General features: G+C 49.2%; 1 protein-coding gene across 1 annotated transcript in view; it reads right to left on the reverse strand.

Annotated features, from left to right (window-relative positions):
* Window positions 1–9,266, reverse strand: part of LOC139273857 (palmitoyltransferase ZDHHC5-like) — a 28,751-nt gene extending 19,485 nt beyond the window's left edge. The window contains exons 1-3 of the mRNA XM_070890933.1: window positions 9,151–9,266; window positions 4,693–4,850; window positions 1,577–1,749 (exon numbers count right to left, since the gene is read on the reverse strand). Coding sequence (XP_070747034.1) covers window positions 1,577–1,749; window positions 4,693–4,850; window positions 9,151–9,187 — 368 coding nt within the window. The 5' untranslated portion in view covers window positions 9,188–9,266. The remainder of the gene's footprint in view (window positions 1–1,576; window positions 1,750–4,692; window positions 4,851–9,150) is intronic.
* Between the last annotated feature and the right edge of the window lie 6,852 nt (window positions 9,267–16,118).

Below are 16,118 nucleotides of genomic sequence, written 5' to 3' on the forward strand. Positions count from 1 at the left end.
TTCAATGCTGGGGATGTTGGCCTGGTCGAGGACGCTAACATTGGTGCGTCTGTCCTCCCAGGGGATTTGCAGGATCTTGCGGAGACTTGGGGGAGAGCTTTGTGACAAAAAGACTTTAAGAATGGGACAAGGAATCACACAAGATGACACTTTCTCGCTCTTGAGGATGGCGGCAGTCAGGTGACCGCTCATTCCCAGCTCCGCTCCAGGGCCAACAATTGACAGCGGTGACGACCAGCCGGATTGGCTGATTGTACGTTCCAACCAAATCTCTATGGGGTTTTGTCTGTGTTTTGTTGGTTTTAATAACCTAATAAGTTTTGGGTTGAGCCTGAACCTTTGTGTCGTGTATATTTTGTTCCTGTAAATCCCAGAGTCAAAGAACTGTAGTAAGGACAACTGCAGGTCATCTGGTCCAGACAAGGACCACGTTGGGTGGGAGGGAGGGAGGGAGGGAGGGGGCAAGATTTACACACTGGGTTCTGTGTGGTGTGTGGCAAAAGGAACACAGGGACCTGGAGAGTCAAATCAAACAGAGCTGCACAAAGCCCTGGTTAGACCACACCTGCAGTACTGTGAGCAGTTCTGGGCACTACACCTTAGGAAGGATATACTGGCCTTGGGAGGGAGTGCAGTGAAGATTTACCAGAATGATACTTGGACTCCAACGATTAAATTACAAGGAGAGATGATACAAACTAGGGTTGTATTCCCTGGAATTTAGAAGGTGAAGAGGTGATGTGATCGAAGTTTTCAAGATATTAAGGAGAACTGATAGGGTCGGTCGAGAGGGATTTGAAAACACGGATGAGAATTTTGAAATCGAGGCGTTGCTTAACCGGGAGCCGAAGTAGGTCGGCGAGCACAGGGGGTGATGGGTGAGCGGGACTTGGTGCGAGTTAGGACACGGGTCAGTGAGCACAGGGGGTGATGGGTGAGCGGGACTTGGTGCGAGTTAGGACACGGGGCAGTGAGCACAGGGGGTGATGGGTGAGCGGGACTTGGTGCGAGTTAGGACACGGGTCAGTGAGCACAGCGGGTGATGGGTGAGTGGGACTTGGTGTGAGTTAGGACACGGGGCAGCGAGCACAGGGGGTGATGGGTGAGCGGGACTTGGTGCGAGTTAGGACACGGGTCAGTGAGCACAGGGGGTGATGGGTGAGTGGGACTTGGTGCGAGTTAGGACACGGGGCAGCGAGCACAGGGGGTGATGGGTGAGCGGGACTTGGTGCGAGTTAGGACACGGGGCAGCCGGGTTTTGGATCACCTCTAGTTTACTGAGGACAGAATGTGGGAGGCCGTCCAGGAGTGGGTTGGAATAGTCAAGTCTAGAGGTAACAAAGACATGGATGAGGGTTTCAGCAGTGGATGGGCTGCGGCCAGGGGCGGAGATGGGCGATGATACAGAGGTGGCAACAGGCGGTCTGAGTTATGCTGCGGATGGAGAAATTAAAGCTCCTGATACATTGCGCCACCCTCCACCTCCACCCCCACCCCTTCCACCACGCGCACTGCAATGTCCCAGCTCCTAGGCGGATCGTATGGTCCTGCCACCAGGGAAACACAGCAAGGATACGTGACGGCAGTGTGCACCTTGGACAACTCGTGCACGTGGTACAGCACGTAGAGGAGGCCGAAGCCGAAGACTCCGATGATGTGGGTGGTGAGCGAGAGGAGGAAGAGGAAGAAGTAACGGTAGTTCCGCCGTCCAATGCAGTTGTTCACCCACGGGCAGTGATGGTCGAACTCCTGGGAAGGACGAGGATACGGGAAGAGGGTGGGGGGAGGGGAAGAACGAGACAAAACCAGTTAGAATCAAGAGCACCTGGAAACCGGTCGCGGGACCAGCGCTCGTGTGGCGCAACAACCCAAGAATTCATTCCAGGTTAAACCCAGTTAAAGCGGTTCCCCAAAGCCGCCATTTTAAGAGTTCCGTAAACAGGTATGATGCGTCACTTAACATATTCCCCATCAGCCCTCCACCCCATCTGCTGCATTACTATTGTCTACTCTGTTAACCTCTTCAAAAAATTCAATGAGGTTGCTCAAGCAAGACTTGCCCTTTTGAAATCCATGCTTACTATTCATTACCATATTTTTGGTTTCTAGATGTTCTTCTATTTTCTCCTTTAGTAGGGATTACATTATTTTTCCTACCACGGATATCAAGCTGACTGGTCTATAATTCACTGCACATGTTCTATCCCCCTTCTTGAATATAGATATTATGTTAGCTATCCACCAATCCTCTGGCACTACACCCTCTTCTAATGAATTATTAAATATGTGTAGTAATGTCTCTGCTATCTCTTCCCTAGATTCTTATAAAATGCTGAATGTAATCCATCCGGACCAGGGGTTTTATCCTCTTTGAGTTTGGTTAGTTTATTTAATATATCCCTTCTTTATTTTAAATGTACTTATCTCAGCATCTAATGTCATGTCCACCTGTTCTATCTCCCTGGTAAATACTTAAGATAATTATTTAATATTTCTCCCATCTCTCTATCGTTACCTGTGGCATTATCCTGTCTATCCCTTAATGGCCCAATTTCCATCCCAACCTTCCTTTTTTTATTGATGTGCCTGTAAAATATTTTACTATTTTGTTTTATGTTCCTTGCTAACTTAATGTCATAGTTCCTTGTTGCCTTCCTCATTGTTTTTTTGATTTTTCTCCTAATCTTTTCGTATTCTCCCTTCTCATGCACTCCCCTGCTGACTATGTACTTAATGTGTGCCTCTTTCCTTACCCTCAATTATTCCCTTGTGGCTTTATTCATCCATGGAGTCTCATTAGTGTTTAGTTTGTTCTTTCCTTTTAGCGGAATATATTGTTCCTGCACTCTGTTGAACACCATTTTAATTGTTTCCCATTGCTGTTCTACATCGTTGTTTGCCAATATTGTTGCCCATTTTATTTTCCCAAGTTCTATTCTCAGCCCCTCAAAATCAGCTTTTCTACAATCTATTACCCCGGTTTTCGTCATACTTATGTCCTTCTCAATTATCATCTTAAAAGCGTATTAAAGTATGATCACTATTGCCCAGATGTTCCCCTACTTTTACTTCTCTTACCTGCTCTGGTGCATTCCCAATTACTAGATCCAATAGCAAACCCTCCCTTGTTGGAATTTTTACATATTGGGTTCGAAAGGAGTCCTGTACACATTGTGAGAATTCCATTCCCTTATCCCCTTTATCTACCTTTTCTGGCCAATTAATATCAGGGTAGTTGAAATCCTCCATGATTATTATTCTATGTTTTTTTTATTAATTTCCTTAATTTGCCTGCATATTTCTTCCTCCGCCTCCCTTCCACTATTAGGTGGTCTGTAGACTACACCTATTAATGTGATTGATTCTTTTATTATCTTTAGTCTCTATCCATATGGATTTTATTTTTGTTTTGCCGATAGCTGCGTTGCTTTTTTCTCCTGCCATTATGTTATTCCTAATAAGTACAGCTGTTCCACCTCCCCTATTTCCCTCTCTATCTTTTCTAAATATGTTATACCCTGCAATGTTTAATTCCCAGCCGGATTTTTCTGTAGCCATGTTTCAGTAATCCCTACTATATCTGTTTCCTCGCAACACATGATTGCCTCCAGCTCCCCTGTTTTATTACTGACACTATGTACATTGCTGCAAAAACAGTTTAACTCATTTTTAATAGGATTTCCTCTCACTTTATGCTTAACCATCCTGTTAGATTCCTGTCATCGCTCTATTTATTCCCTTGCCATCAATGTCCTCCCTTTACTTTATTCTTTCCTGTGCTGTTTTCCTGTTTTGTTTCGGATTGCGAGGTTGTTATCAACGCATGCGGGGTTTGGGGATGGGAGGGGATTTGTTCTCCTGCTGGAAGGCTCGAGGGAGGGTGAGAAAGGTAAAATGAATGTGTGCCTACATGCCGGTGTGCAGGCGCGCATGAATGCGTGCAGATATGGGTGGGTACAAAAAATCTCGGCTGACACTTCAGTGCAGTGCTGAGGGAGCGCTGCACTGCCAGAGGTGCGGTCTTTCGAATGAGACGTTAAACCAAGGCCACGTCTGCTCTCTTGGGTGGACATAAAAGATTCCATGGCGCTATTTTGAAGAAGAGCAGGGAAGTTATCCCCGGTGTACTAGGCCAAAGTTTAGCCCTCAATCAACATAACAAAAAACACAGATGTGGTGGTCATTATCACATTGCTGTTTGGGGAAGCTTGCTTGTGCATAAATTGGCTGCCACGTTTCCCACATTACAACAGCGACCACACTCCAAAAGGACTTCATTGGCTATAAAGCGCTTTGAGGCATTCAGTGGTCGTGAAAGGCACTGTATAAATGTAAGTATCACTTTCTCTCTTTACATGAACACGAGAGTGTGCATAATATCTTTGCACGTGTACATTTGTGCGCCTGAGCATGCATGTCTGTGCGTGTACGTGTGTACGCACGTGTGCATGTGATCGTGTATATGTGAGTGTGTATACGCGCGAGTGTGTGCCACATCCTATGTGGGCCTGGCCCCGATGCACACTGTGCACGGCTATCTCGCCTCATAAGCGAGGGGCTGCCTATGTGGACGAGGAAGCAGGTCTGTGACCCGTGCCTATGGAGTTGGTGCTGCCAGTGAGGAAGGAGGCGGGGGTTGGTGGTGGGGGGCAGGGAGCTGAAGGCTAGCGAGCCGCCCCACCCCGACCGTACCTCCACGCAGTTGTCGCAGACGCTGCAGTGCGAGCACCGGGGCGGGCGGTAGAATCGGCAGGTCGAGCACCACTTCATCCGGACCTGGATGCCTTTGATCTCCACGTTCTTGTACAGCGGAGCCCGGAAGTCGTCGTCCTTATCTTCATCTTCGTCAGCTGAGAAAGGGAGCGGGAGGGAGAGAGAGAAAGAAATGAGAAGGAAGTTGGTGTGAGCATAACAGGAAACATAGAACATGCCAGGGGACAGAAAAAATAGGAGCAGGAGTAGGCCATACGGCCCCTCGAGCCTGCTCCGCCATTTAATACGATCATGGCTGATCCGATCATGGACTCGGGTCCACTTCCCTGCCTGCTCCCCATAATCAGTTATTGGTTAAGTCCAGTCCCCACCACAATTTGTCTGCGATACTTTGCCACCGCCGCTCTCTCCTCCTTTAAGACATTCCTTGAAACCTACCTCTTTGACCAAGCTTATCACCTGACCCTAATATCTCATGTCGCTCGGTGTCAAATTTTACGCAGAATTGCATCGAATTGTACAGCACAAAAACAAGGTCATTCGGCCCAACTCCTCCATAATGACATGTACACTCCACACCAGCCTCCTCCCACCCCGGTTTCATCTCGCCCCATCAACTGGGTAAAAAGAACGACTTGCATTTATATAGCGCCTTTCACGACCACTGGAGCTCCCAAAGCGCTTCACAGCCAATGAAGTACTTTTGAAGTGTAGTCACTGTTGCAATGTGGGAAACGCGGCAGCCAATTTGCGCACAGCAAGCTCCCACAAACAGCAATGTGACAATGCCAGATCATTTTTTTTGTTAAGTTGATTGAGGGATAAATATCGGGCGCAGGACACCGGGGAGAACTTTCCTGCTCTTCATCGAAATAGTGCCACGGGATCTCTTACACCCACTTGAGAGAGTTGACGGGCCTCGGTGTTTAACGTCTCATCCGAAAGACGGCACCTCCGACAGTGCTGCGCTCCCTCAGCACTGCACTGGGAGTGTCAGCCTAGATTAAAGTGCTCCAGTCCCTGGAGTGGGACGTGAACCCACAACCTGCTGACTCAGAGGCAGGAGTGCCACCCTGACACATCTGAGCCACATCTGACACTGAATTGAGAAAGTGATGAAATCTCACAATCCAGCTGTACTTTTCCCACATCGCTCCTCCTCAAAACAGATAACTCAAGGGGCTTGGTAATGCAATGCTAAGTGTCGGGAGTAGGGGGGAGCGGGGGGGGAGTTGAAAATTCCAGATTAAACAGCACCCGCCCACACTTCTGTCAATGTAAATTCCCTGTGGGTTTGCCGACGGCAGGAGCACCTGATGGTTTGCTGCCTTCCCAAGTCTCCCATCAGCCGTTGGCACTGTTAACAGCTACAGGGAGGGAGGGTGGGGGGGAGCGGAGACTTCAATCAGCAGATCGCCACTCTCTGCGCCAGTATCTGTGGTTCTGTTGACGTGTGTCTCTCTCTCTCTCTCTCTCTCCTGGAAGCAGCCGTCAACAAAGTCCCTCAACCGACGTCACGAAAGCAAATTATTTGGTCGTGATACAATGCTGGTTGTGGAAGCTTGCTGTGCACAATTTGGCTGCCGCGTTTCCCTACGTTGCAACAGAACGAGATCTAGCTCCCACTCAAAGGCGTACACCCAAAAACTGATGTTACATTTGTGCTGCTGTGTTTAGTGAGTAAAAGCCATTTTCTGACATTGCATACCTCGATTAGATCACCCCTCGATCTTCTAAACTCAAGGGAACACAAAGCCTAGTCTATGCAACCCGTCCTGCATGATTTCCAAACCACACCCATCCAATATCCAAGAGCTCATCGCAGAAGACTTCGTTGAAAGCAGTTCTGCAACTGTTTAAATTTTAATCCATGCCCTTGCATTTAGATGTGCCAAGCACACAGGAACAGGAAGAGGCCATTCAGCCCCTCGAGCCTGTTACACATGAACAGGAGGCCGCCCATTCAGTCCCTCGAGTCTGTTACACAGGGACAGGAGGAGGCCCATTCAGCCCCTCGAGCCTGTTACATAGGAACAGGAGGCGGTCCATTCAGCCCCTCGAACCTGTTACACAGGAACAAGAGGAGGCCCATTCAGTCCCTCGAGTCTGTTACACAGGGACAGGAGGAGGCCCATTCAGCCCCTTGAGCCTGTTCCGCCATTCAAACAGATCATGACTGATCTGTACCCTAAAACTCCATCTACCATCCTTGGTTCCGTAACCTTTAACACCCTTGCCTAACAAAAATCTATCAATCTCAGTTATGAAATTTCCAATTGACCCACCCAGCCTCAGTGGCGTTTTGGAGAGAGTCCCAGATTTCCACTGCCCTGTGTGTGAAGAAGTGCTTCCTGACATCACCCCTGAACGGCCTGGCTCTAATTTTAAGGTTATTCCCCCTTGCTCTGGACTCCCCCACCAGATGAAATGGTTTCTCTCTGTCTACCCTATCAACTCCTTTAATCATCTTAACCACCTCGATCAGATCACCCCGTAATCTTCTATACTGGAGGAAACATCTGAAATAAAAACCGGGGATTTCATGAAGAGCCATACACTAAGCTTCCTGAGTGTAGGAGAACTCGTGTTCCTTAATCTTTCCACCAATTAATTTACCAGTCTGGGTCCAGCGGTGGGGAGGAGGTGGGACGGGCAGTCTCGGAGTTCTGTTGCGTTCTTAGTGCTGTAATTTTTCACACACCCAGTCACTGCAACCTCGTCTCACAACTTAACTCATTCACCATCGCCACTTTCCCAGCATCACTCCCCGTGATGCTTGAAAGACTCTACTGTGTCAAGTGATCTCTTCTCCTCTGTCCTCTCCGCTTCCCCCGCCCCCGGCCTCCCCTTTCTCTTCAGAAAGTCACAGCAAAACAAATTGGCGGTTCCAGATGTCCTCTACCTTTTGTGTCCTCCATCCCCTGGGAGGACAGACGCACCAACGTTAGCGTCCTCGACCAGGCCAACATCCCCAGCATTGAAGCACTGACCACACTTGATCAGCTCTGCTGAGCAGGCCACATTGTCCGCATGCCTGACACGAGACTCCCAAAGCAAGCGCTCTACTCGGAACTCCTTCACGGCAAACGAGCCAAAGGTGGGCAAAGGAAACGTTACAAGGACACCCTCAAAGCCTCCCTGATAAAGTGCAACATCCCCACTGATACCTGGGAGTCCCTGGTCATAGACCGTCCTAAGTGGAGGAAGTACATTCGGGATGGCACTGAGCACCTCGAGTCTAATCGTCGAGAGCATGCGGAAACCAAGCACAGGCAGCGGAAGGAGCGTGCGGCAAACCAGTCCCACCCTCCCTTTCCCTCAACGTCTATCTGTCCCACCTGTGACAGGGACTGCGGTTCTCGTATTGGACTGTTCAGCCACCTAAGGACTGATTTTTAGAGTGGAAACAAGTTTTCCTCGATCCCGAGGGACTGCCTGTGATGATGATGATGACCCTGTGTGTGAAGAAGTGCTTCCTGACATCAGCCCCTGAACAGCCTGGCTCGAATTTTAAAGTTATGCTCCCTTGTTCTGGACTCCCCCAGTAGCAGGAAATAGTTTCTCTCGATCAACCCTATTGAAGCCTTTAATCGTCTAAAAACACCCCACATCTAAAACAATAGGGGCTAATAATTTGTTTGCTTAGCACAACCCCGAGGGGGGCGCTAATGGGCCGCTAAGCACTTACCGCCCGAGCTCCTTGCTGTTAGTGCCCGTCACGAATTTCACTGGTGGTTTGGCAGCGGCGCTATAATTTGGGATGGGCACTCTCGCGTCGCCCACTTGGTGACGTCATGAGTGTGCAACGCCACATTAGCGCCGCAGTCCCGAACTGCACGCCATTTGCCTGCCGTGGCGCGTGGCGTCGTCACAGACAGGGCGAGCAGGCGTTCCGTGGAAGCTCCCGGGGCGACATTATAAAGCAGGAGCAGGTGGGTGCTCAGTGTAAAAGCTTTTTAAGATTGCTGTGATTCTGTGAGGTCTGACATACTGCTGCTGATGTTTCCAATGCTTCTTTCAACTTTTTCTCATGTTTCGGGAGGTCCAGCTGAGCGCCCCGTTAAGTGTTAGGATGCTGGTTTCCTCGTGCCTGGACTTCATTATTCCTGCGGCAGTTACTGCCCCGTTAGCACCCCGAGAGTAGCGCTTCGCCCCTCTCTTGGGGCGCTGATACTGAATATCCCGGCTGGAGGCAGTAAACATCGCCTGACGCTAAAATTGCCGCCCAAGAGGGGTCACCGCCTCAAAGCGGGCGATAACGAATTTTTAGCCCTCGATCTTTAACCTTCAATGCATCGATTAAGACTGTGCAACCTGCCTTCGGATGTTAACCCTTTCAGCCTCCGCTGGGTGGCTCCTCTGTCGGATAGTCAGCGCCCGCAAGGCGAGAGTGAACCCCGCTTATGGGGGGGTGGGCGGAGTGCCGCGGAGACTCACCTCGGGGGAAGATGCCGGGGTCCATGAAGGTGGCCATGCTGAAGTTGGCCAGGACGAAGACGAAGATGATCAAGTTGTAGACCGGGATGGCGGGAGAGAAGGCCTGACTGAGCCATGGGCACCTGAGGGAGAGAGAGAGACACACACACACAAAGGTCACAACACAATAATCACAACAACAACTTGTATTTATGTAGTGCCTTCAATATAGTGAAACGTCCCAAGGCATTTCAGAGGAATATCATGAGACAAAAAGTTTGACATCGAGCCACATAAGGAGAAATTAGGGCAGGTGACCAAAAGCTTGGTCATAGAGGTAGGTTTTAAGGAGTGTGTAGTTCTGATCACCACATGACAGGAAAGATGTGATTGCACTAGAGAGGGTACAGAGGAGATTGACGAGGATGTTGCCTGGACTGGAGAATTTTAGCTATGAGGACAGATTGCAGAGGCTGGGTTTGTTTTCTTTGGAACAGAGGAGGCTGAGGGGAGACTTAATTGAGGTGCATAAAATTATGAGGGGCCTGGACAGAGTGAATAGGAAGGACCTATTTCCTACAACCAGGAGGCATAGATTTAAAGTAATTGGTAGGAGGTTTAGAGGGGATTTGAGGGGAAATTTCTTCACCCAGAGGGTGGTGGGGGTCTGGAACTCACGGCCTGAAAGGTTGGTAGGGGCAGAAACCCTCACCACATTTAAAAAGTACTTGGATGTGCACTTAAAGTGCTGTAACCTATAGGGCTACGGACCAAGAGCTGGAAAGTGGGATTAGGCTGGATAGCTTTTTGTCGGCCGGCACGGACACGATGGGCCAAAATGGCCTCCTTCTGTGCTGTAAATTTCTACGATTCTATGAAATAGGAGGGAGCCAAAGATAGATCATTGGGAGACACCAGAGGTAACGATTCCGGTCACAAGCTAGCTTTCTACAGCCCATGGTCACTGCTCCTCTGAACACTTGTCCCTTCAAAGAAAGAACTCCCCCATTTATACCGCGCCTTTCATGACCTCGGGACATTCCAAAGCACTTTAAAGCCAATGAAGTTTCTTCAGGTGCAGTCACTCCCCTTAACCTTCTCCACTCTAAGCACAATCCCAGCATCTCACAGTCTCTCCACATAACTGAAGTCCCTCATCCCCGGCATCATTCTCCTTTGCACACTATCTAAGGCCTTGACCTCCTTCCGAAAGAGAGAAGGAAGACTCCAATCTATACAACCTCGGGACATGCCAAAGCCCTTTACAGCCAATGAAGAACTTTTGAAGTGTAGTCACTGTCGTAATGTAGGAAACGCGGCAGACAATTTGCACACAGCAAACTCCCACAACCAGCAATGTGATAGATGGCCATATCTCGGGACCCTCCTATCAACAAGAGCAGACATTGACGACAAGATCCAACACCGCCTCCAGTGCGCCAGTGCAGCCTTCCGTCGCCTGAGGAAAAGAGTGTTTGAAGACCAGTCCCTCAAATCTGCCGCCAAGCTTATGGTCTTCAGGGCTGTAGTAATACCCGCCCTCCTGTATGGCTCAGAGACATGGACCATGTACAGTAAGCACCTCAAGTCGCTGGAGAAATACCACCAACGATGTCACCGCAAGATCCTACAAATCCCCTGGGAGGACAGACGCACCAACGTGAGCGCCCTTGACCAGACCAACATTCCCAGCATCGAAGCACTGACCACACTCGACCAGCTCCGCTGGGCAGGCCACATCGTCCGCATGCCCGACACAAGACTCCCAAAGCAACACTCAACTCGGAACTCCTACACGGCAAGCATTCCCCAGGTGGTCAGAGGAAACGTTTCAAGGACACCCTCAAAGCCTCCTTGATAAAGTGCAACATCCCCACTGACATCTGGAAGTCCCTGGCCAAAGACCACCCTAAGTGGAGGAAGAGCATCCGAGTCTCGTCGTCGAGAGCATGTAGTAAACAAGCGCAGGCAGCGGAAGGAGCGTGTGACAAACCAGACTCCATACCACCCTTTCCTTCAACAATTGTCTGCCCCACCTGTGAGAGACTGCAATTTCCCATATTGGACTGTAGTCATCTGAGAACTCACTTTCAGAGTGGAAGCAAGTCTTCCTCGATTTCGAGGGACTGCCTATGACATGACATGATGATGATACATTGGGCCCAGGACATGGAGGAAAACTCCCCCTGCTCTTCCTCCAATCGTGGCCATGGGATCTTTCATATCCACCTGAGACAGACGGGGCTTCTGATTAACGGCACATCCCAAAAGACGGCACCTCCGACAGTGCAGTGCTCCCTCAGCACTGCCCCTCCAACAGTGCAGCACTCCTTCAGTACAGCGCTCCCCCTCCGACAACAGGCTGAACGGCCTCCATCTTTGTTGCATTAGTCTATGATTATAATCATAGAATCGTAGAATGGCTACAGCACAGGAGGCCAATCGGCCCGTTGAACCTATGCCAGCTCTCTGCAAGAGCACCTCAGCTAGTCCCACTAACCCTGCCCTTTTCCCATAGCCCTGCAAATGTCCAAACACCTCATAATTTTGATTCACTGGTGCTGTTTGATAGCACTGTCGACGGCTCCTTCCTTCACTTTGCTGGTGACTGGGTGTAGGCTGATGGGGTCTGGGATTGGGATTAGGCCCATTATCTTTTGACTGACAGGACACACCTGGGCAATGTTCCAGACTCAATGAAGCGGACCCAGTTTGGGTGGGGCGGGACAGACGAAAAGTCCACCAGCTCCGCCTGCAGTCTGAAACCTCCCCTCCAACCCCGAAATTAAATTGGGAGGCCAGATCACAACCTCCTTTTGCTTCGTGGTTGTGTAAGAGGCCACATGCTGGGCAATGCTATCAGCGTTACTGCAGAGAGGTGAGCAAAGCCCTGATTAGACCACACCTGGTGCACTGTGAGCAGTTCTGGGCACCATACATTAGGAAGGGTATACTGATCTTGGAGGGAGTGCAGCGTAGGGTTTACCAGAATGTTACCTTCAAGGGTTAAATTATGAGCAGCGATGGACACATATTAGGGTTGCATTCCCTGGAATTTAGAAGATTAAGGTGTGATTTGATCAAAGCTTTCAAGATATTAAGGGGAACTGATAGGGTGGATAGAGACTTTGTCCGTGACTCCCCAACCATTTCCGCTGGTTGGGGAGTCACGGACAAAGGGACATCGTCTAAAAATTAGAGCCAGACGTATTCAGAGTGAAGTTAGGAAACACTTCTACAGGCAAAGGATGGTAGCATTTTGGAACTCTTTCTCAAACTGCAATTGATGCAAAATCAGTTGTTAATTTTAAATCTGAAATTGATAGATTTCTGTTAACCAAGGGTATTAAGGATATATAGGCCAAAGGCGGGTGGATGGAGTCAGAAAGAAAAAGACTTGGATTTATATCGCGCCTTTCATGACCACCGGACGTCACAAAGCGCCTTACAGCCAATGAAGTACTTTTGGAGTGTAGTCACTGTTGTAATGTGGGAAACGCAGCAGCCAATTTGTGCACAACAAGCTCTCACAAACAGCAAGGTGATAATGACCCAGATAATCTGTTTTTTTTGTTATGTTGATTGAGGGATAAATATTGGCTAGGACACCGGGGATAACTCCCCTGCTCTTCTACGAAATAGTGCCATGGGATCTTTTAAGTCCACATGAGAGAGGTTTAATGTCTCATCATCCTCTGACAGTGCAGCACTCCCTCAGCACTGCACTGGAGGATCAGCCTAGATTTTTTTTTGTGCTCAAGTCCCTAGAGCGGGACTTGAACCCACAACCTTCTGACTCAGAGATCAGAGTGCTGCCCACTGAGCCACGGCAGACACGGTTAGGTCACAGATCAACCATGATTTCACTGAATGGCGGAACAGGCTCGAGGGGCTGAATGGCCTCCTCCTGCTCCTGTGTTCCTCGGCGCAGCACTTACGCGAGGTAGAGACGGCAGCTTCCATGATATCCCGCAAGCAGGGAAGCAAGATCCCCCTATGCTGAGCTGCTCATCGTCCCCTGCGCAAGGCCTAAAAGGAACTGCCAGGTGATTCGACACACTGAGGAGGCTTTCATTTGTCAACAATGCGTCACATTCAACCCATCCTTGGCAACTGGAGGCTCCTTCACCTAGAGATCGACACTGAAGCTGCAGTCATCCCACCCACTTGAAGAAAACATGAATTCCTTCCTGGGGGATTTGTATTGTGACCACAATGCACGGAATCTTTCAGCACAAATGGGGGCCATTCAGCCCATCGTAGCTGTGCCAGCTCTTTGAAAAAGTCTACCCAATTGGAAAGAAAGACAGACTTGGATTTATATAGCGCCTTTCACGACCATCGGACTTCTCAAGGTGCTTTACAGCCAATGAGGTACTTTTGGAGTGTTGGCATTGTTGTAATGCAGCAATAGACCGACTCACCTGCTCTGTCCTCTTTGCCCTGTACTATCGTACTACAGTTACTTTTGAATCTGCTTCCACCATCCTTTCTGGCAGCACATTCCTGATCATAATAACTTGCTGCGATACAAAAAAAAAATTCTCATATTCCACTCTGGTTCTTTTAGCCAAGGATTTGTGGGGTCGGGGGTTGTGGGGGGGGGGGGGAAAGAGCGTGAAATCACAGCAGCGTTAGGTTCCAAACTTACCCTATGTACAAACACACACACACTATGCAATCAGGGTTCCTAGTGAGCAGTGAGGAGCGGGAACACAGGCTACTTTTATTTCCTCTCTTCAGCTCAAGACGTTAAAATGATGCGCCATTTGCTTTCTCAGGTGGATGTAAAAGGTCCCATAGACACTATTGGAAGAAGAACGGGTAGTATTTATCCCTCAATCGATTATCTGGTCATTATCTTGTCGCAGTTTGTGGGAGCTTGCTGTGCGCAAATTGTCTGTCACATTTCCTACATTACAATAGTGACCACATTTCAAAAAATGTACTTTGTAAGTCATTTCTTTCTCTTCCTAACACATGGCTGATAACACCAGTACTGAGGGAGCATTGCACTGTCAGAGGGGGCAGTACTGAGGGAGTGCTGCACTGTTGGAGGGGCAGTACTGAGGGAGCGCTGCACTGTCGGAGGGGCAGTACTGAGGGAGTGCTGCACTGTCGGAGGGGGCAGTACTGAGGGAGTGTTGCACTGTCGGAGGGGGCAGTACTGAGGGAGCGCTGCACTGTCGGAGGGGGCAGTACAGAGGGAGCACTGCACGGTCGGAGGGGCAGTACTGAGGGAACGTTGCACTGTCGGATGGGCAGTACTGAGGGAGCGCTGCACTGTCGGAGGGGCAGTACTGAGGGAACGTTGCACTGTCGGATGGGGCAGTACTGAGGGAGCGCTGCACTGTCGGAGGGGCAGTACTGAGGGAGCGCCGCACTGTCGGAGGGGCAGTACTGAGGGAGCGCTGCACTGTCGGAGGGGCAGTACCGAAGGAGCGCTGCACTGTCGGAGGGGCAGGTATGAGGGAGCTCAGCACTGTCAGAAATGCCGTCTTTCGGATGCGACATTAAACCGAGGAACCTGTCTGCCCTCTCAGATGGATCTACACGTTTATCTCATTGGCTGTTGTAGCAGCTCGCTGTGAGCAAAATGCTTGCCACATTTCCCACGTAACAACAGTGACTACACTTTCAAAAGGACTTCATTGGCTGTGAAGCGCTTTGGGACATCCTCATTCTCTTACCAGAGGATATACTTTCTCCGTATACTTTCCATCGAATCCTATTAATATTTTAAACATCTTAATCAGATCACTCCTTACATTTTCTAAACTCAGGAGAATGCAAGACGGATTTATACAACCTGGCACAATTTAACCCTTTTAAGTAGCGGCATCAGTCCTGTGATTCTGTGCTGCAGACCCACCGAAGGCCAATATAAACTAGCAGAATGCAGTCTGACCAAGGCTCTGTAAAACTGAAGCATCACTTCCTCCCCTTGGTATTCCCGGGAGAGTGTCAATATTTATAACTCATTCCCAAGAGTGTGTCAATATTTACAAGCCCATTCCCGGGAGTGTGTCAATATTTACAGGCCCATTCCCGGGAGTATGTCAATATTTACAACTCATTCCCGGGAGTGTGTCAATATTTACAGGGGCCATTCCCGGGAGTGTGTCAATATTTACAGCTCATTCCCGAGAGTGTGTCAATTGTTCCAGCTCATTCCTGGGAGTGCGTCAATATTGGGAGTGTGTCAATATTTACAGTGGCCATTCCCGGGAGTGTGTCAATATTTACAGTGGCCATTCCCGGGAGTGTGTCAATATTTACTGCCCATTCCCGGGATTGTGTCAATATTTACAGGGGCCATTCCTGGGAGTGCGTCAGTATTTACAGCTCACTCCCGGGAGTGTGCCAATATTTAAAGGAGCCCGCCCGAGAGTGTGTCAATATTTACAGCTCATTCCCGAGAGTGTGTCAATATTTATATGCCATTTCCAGGTACGTGTCAATAGTTGCAGGCTCATTCCCGGGAGTGTGTCAATATTTACAGCTCATTCCCGGGAGTGTGTCAATATTTACAGCTCATTCCCGGGAGTGTATCAATATTTACAGGGGCCATTCCCGGGAGTGTGTCAATATTTAAAGCTCATTCGCGGGAGTGTGTCAATATTTACAGCTCATTCCCGGGAGTGAGTCAATATTTACGGGCCATTCCCGCAATTGAGTCAATGATTACAGGGGCCATTTCCTGGATTGTGTGAATATTTACAGCTCATTCCCGGGAGTGTGTCAATATTTAGAGCTCATTCCAGGGAGTGTCAATGTTTACAGGGGCCATTCCCGGGAGTGTCAATATTTACAGCTCATACCCGCGAGGGTGTCAATATTTACAGCTAATTCCCAGGAGTGTGTCAATATTTACAGGGGTCATTCCCGGGAGTTTGTCAACATTTACAGTGGCCATTCCAAGGAGTGCGTCAATATTTACAGGGGCCTTTCCCAGGAGTGCGCCAGTATTTACAGCTCATTCCCGGGAG

Source organism: Pristiophorus japonicus, chromosome 9, assembly GCF_044704955.1.
Source record: "Pristiophorus japonicus isolate sPriJap1 chromosome 9, sPriJap1.hap1, whole genome shotgun sequence".
In the NCBI taxonomy this organism is placed as follows: domain Eukaryota; kingdom Metazoa; phylum Chordata; class Chondrichthyes; family Pristiophoridae; genus Pristiophorus; species Pristiophorus japonicus.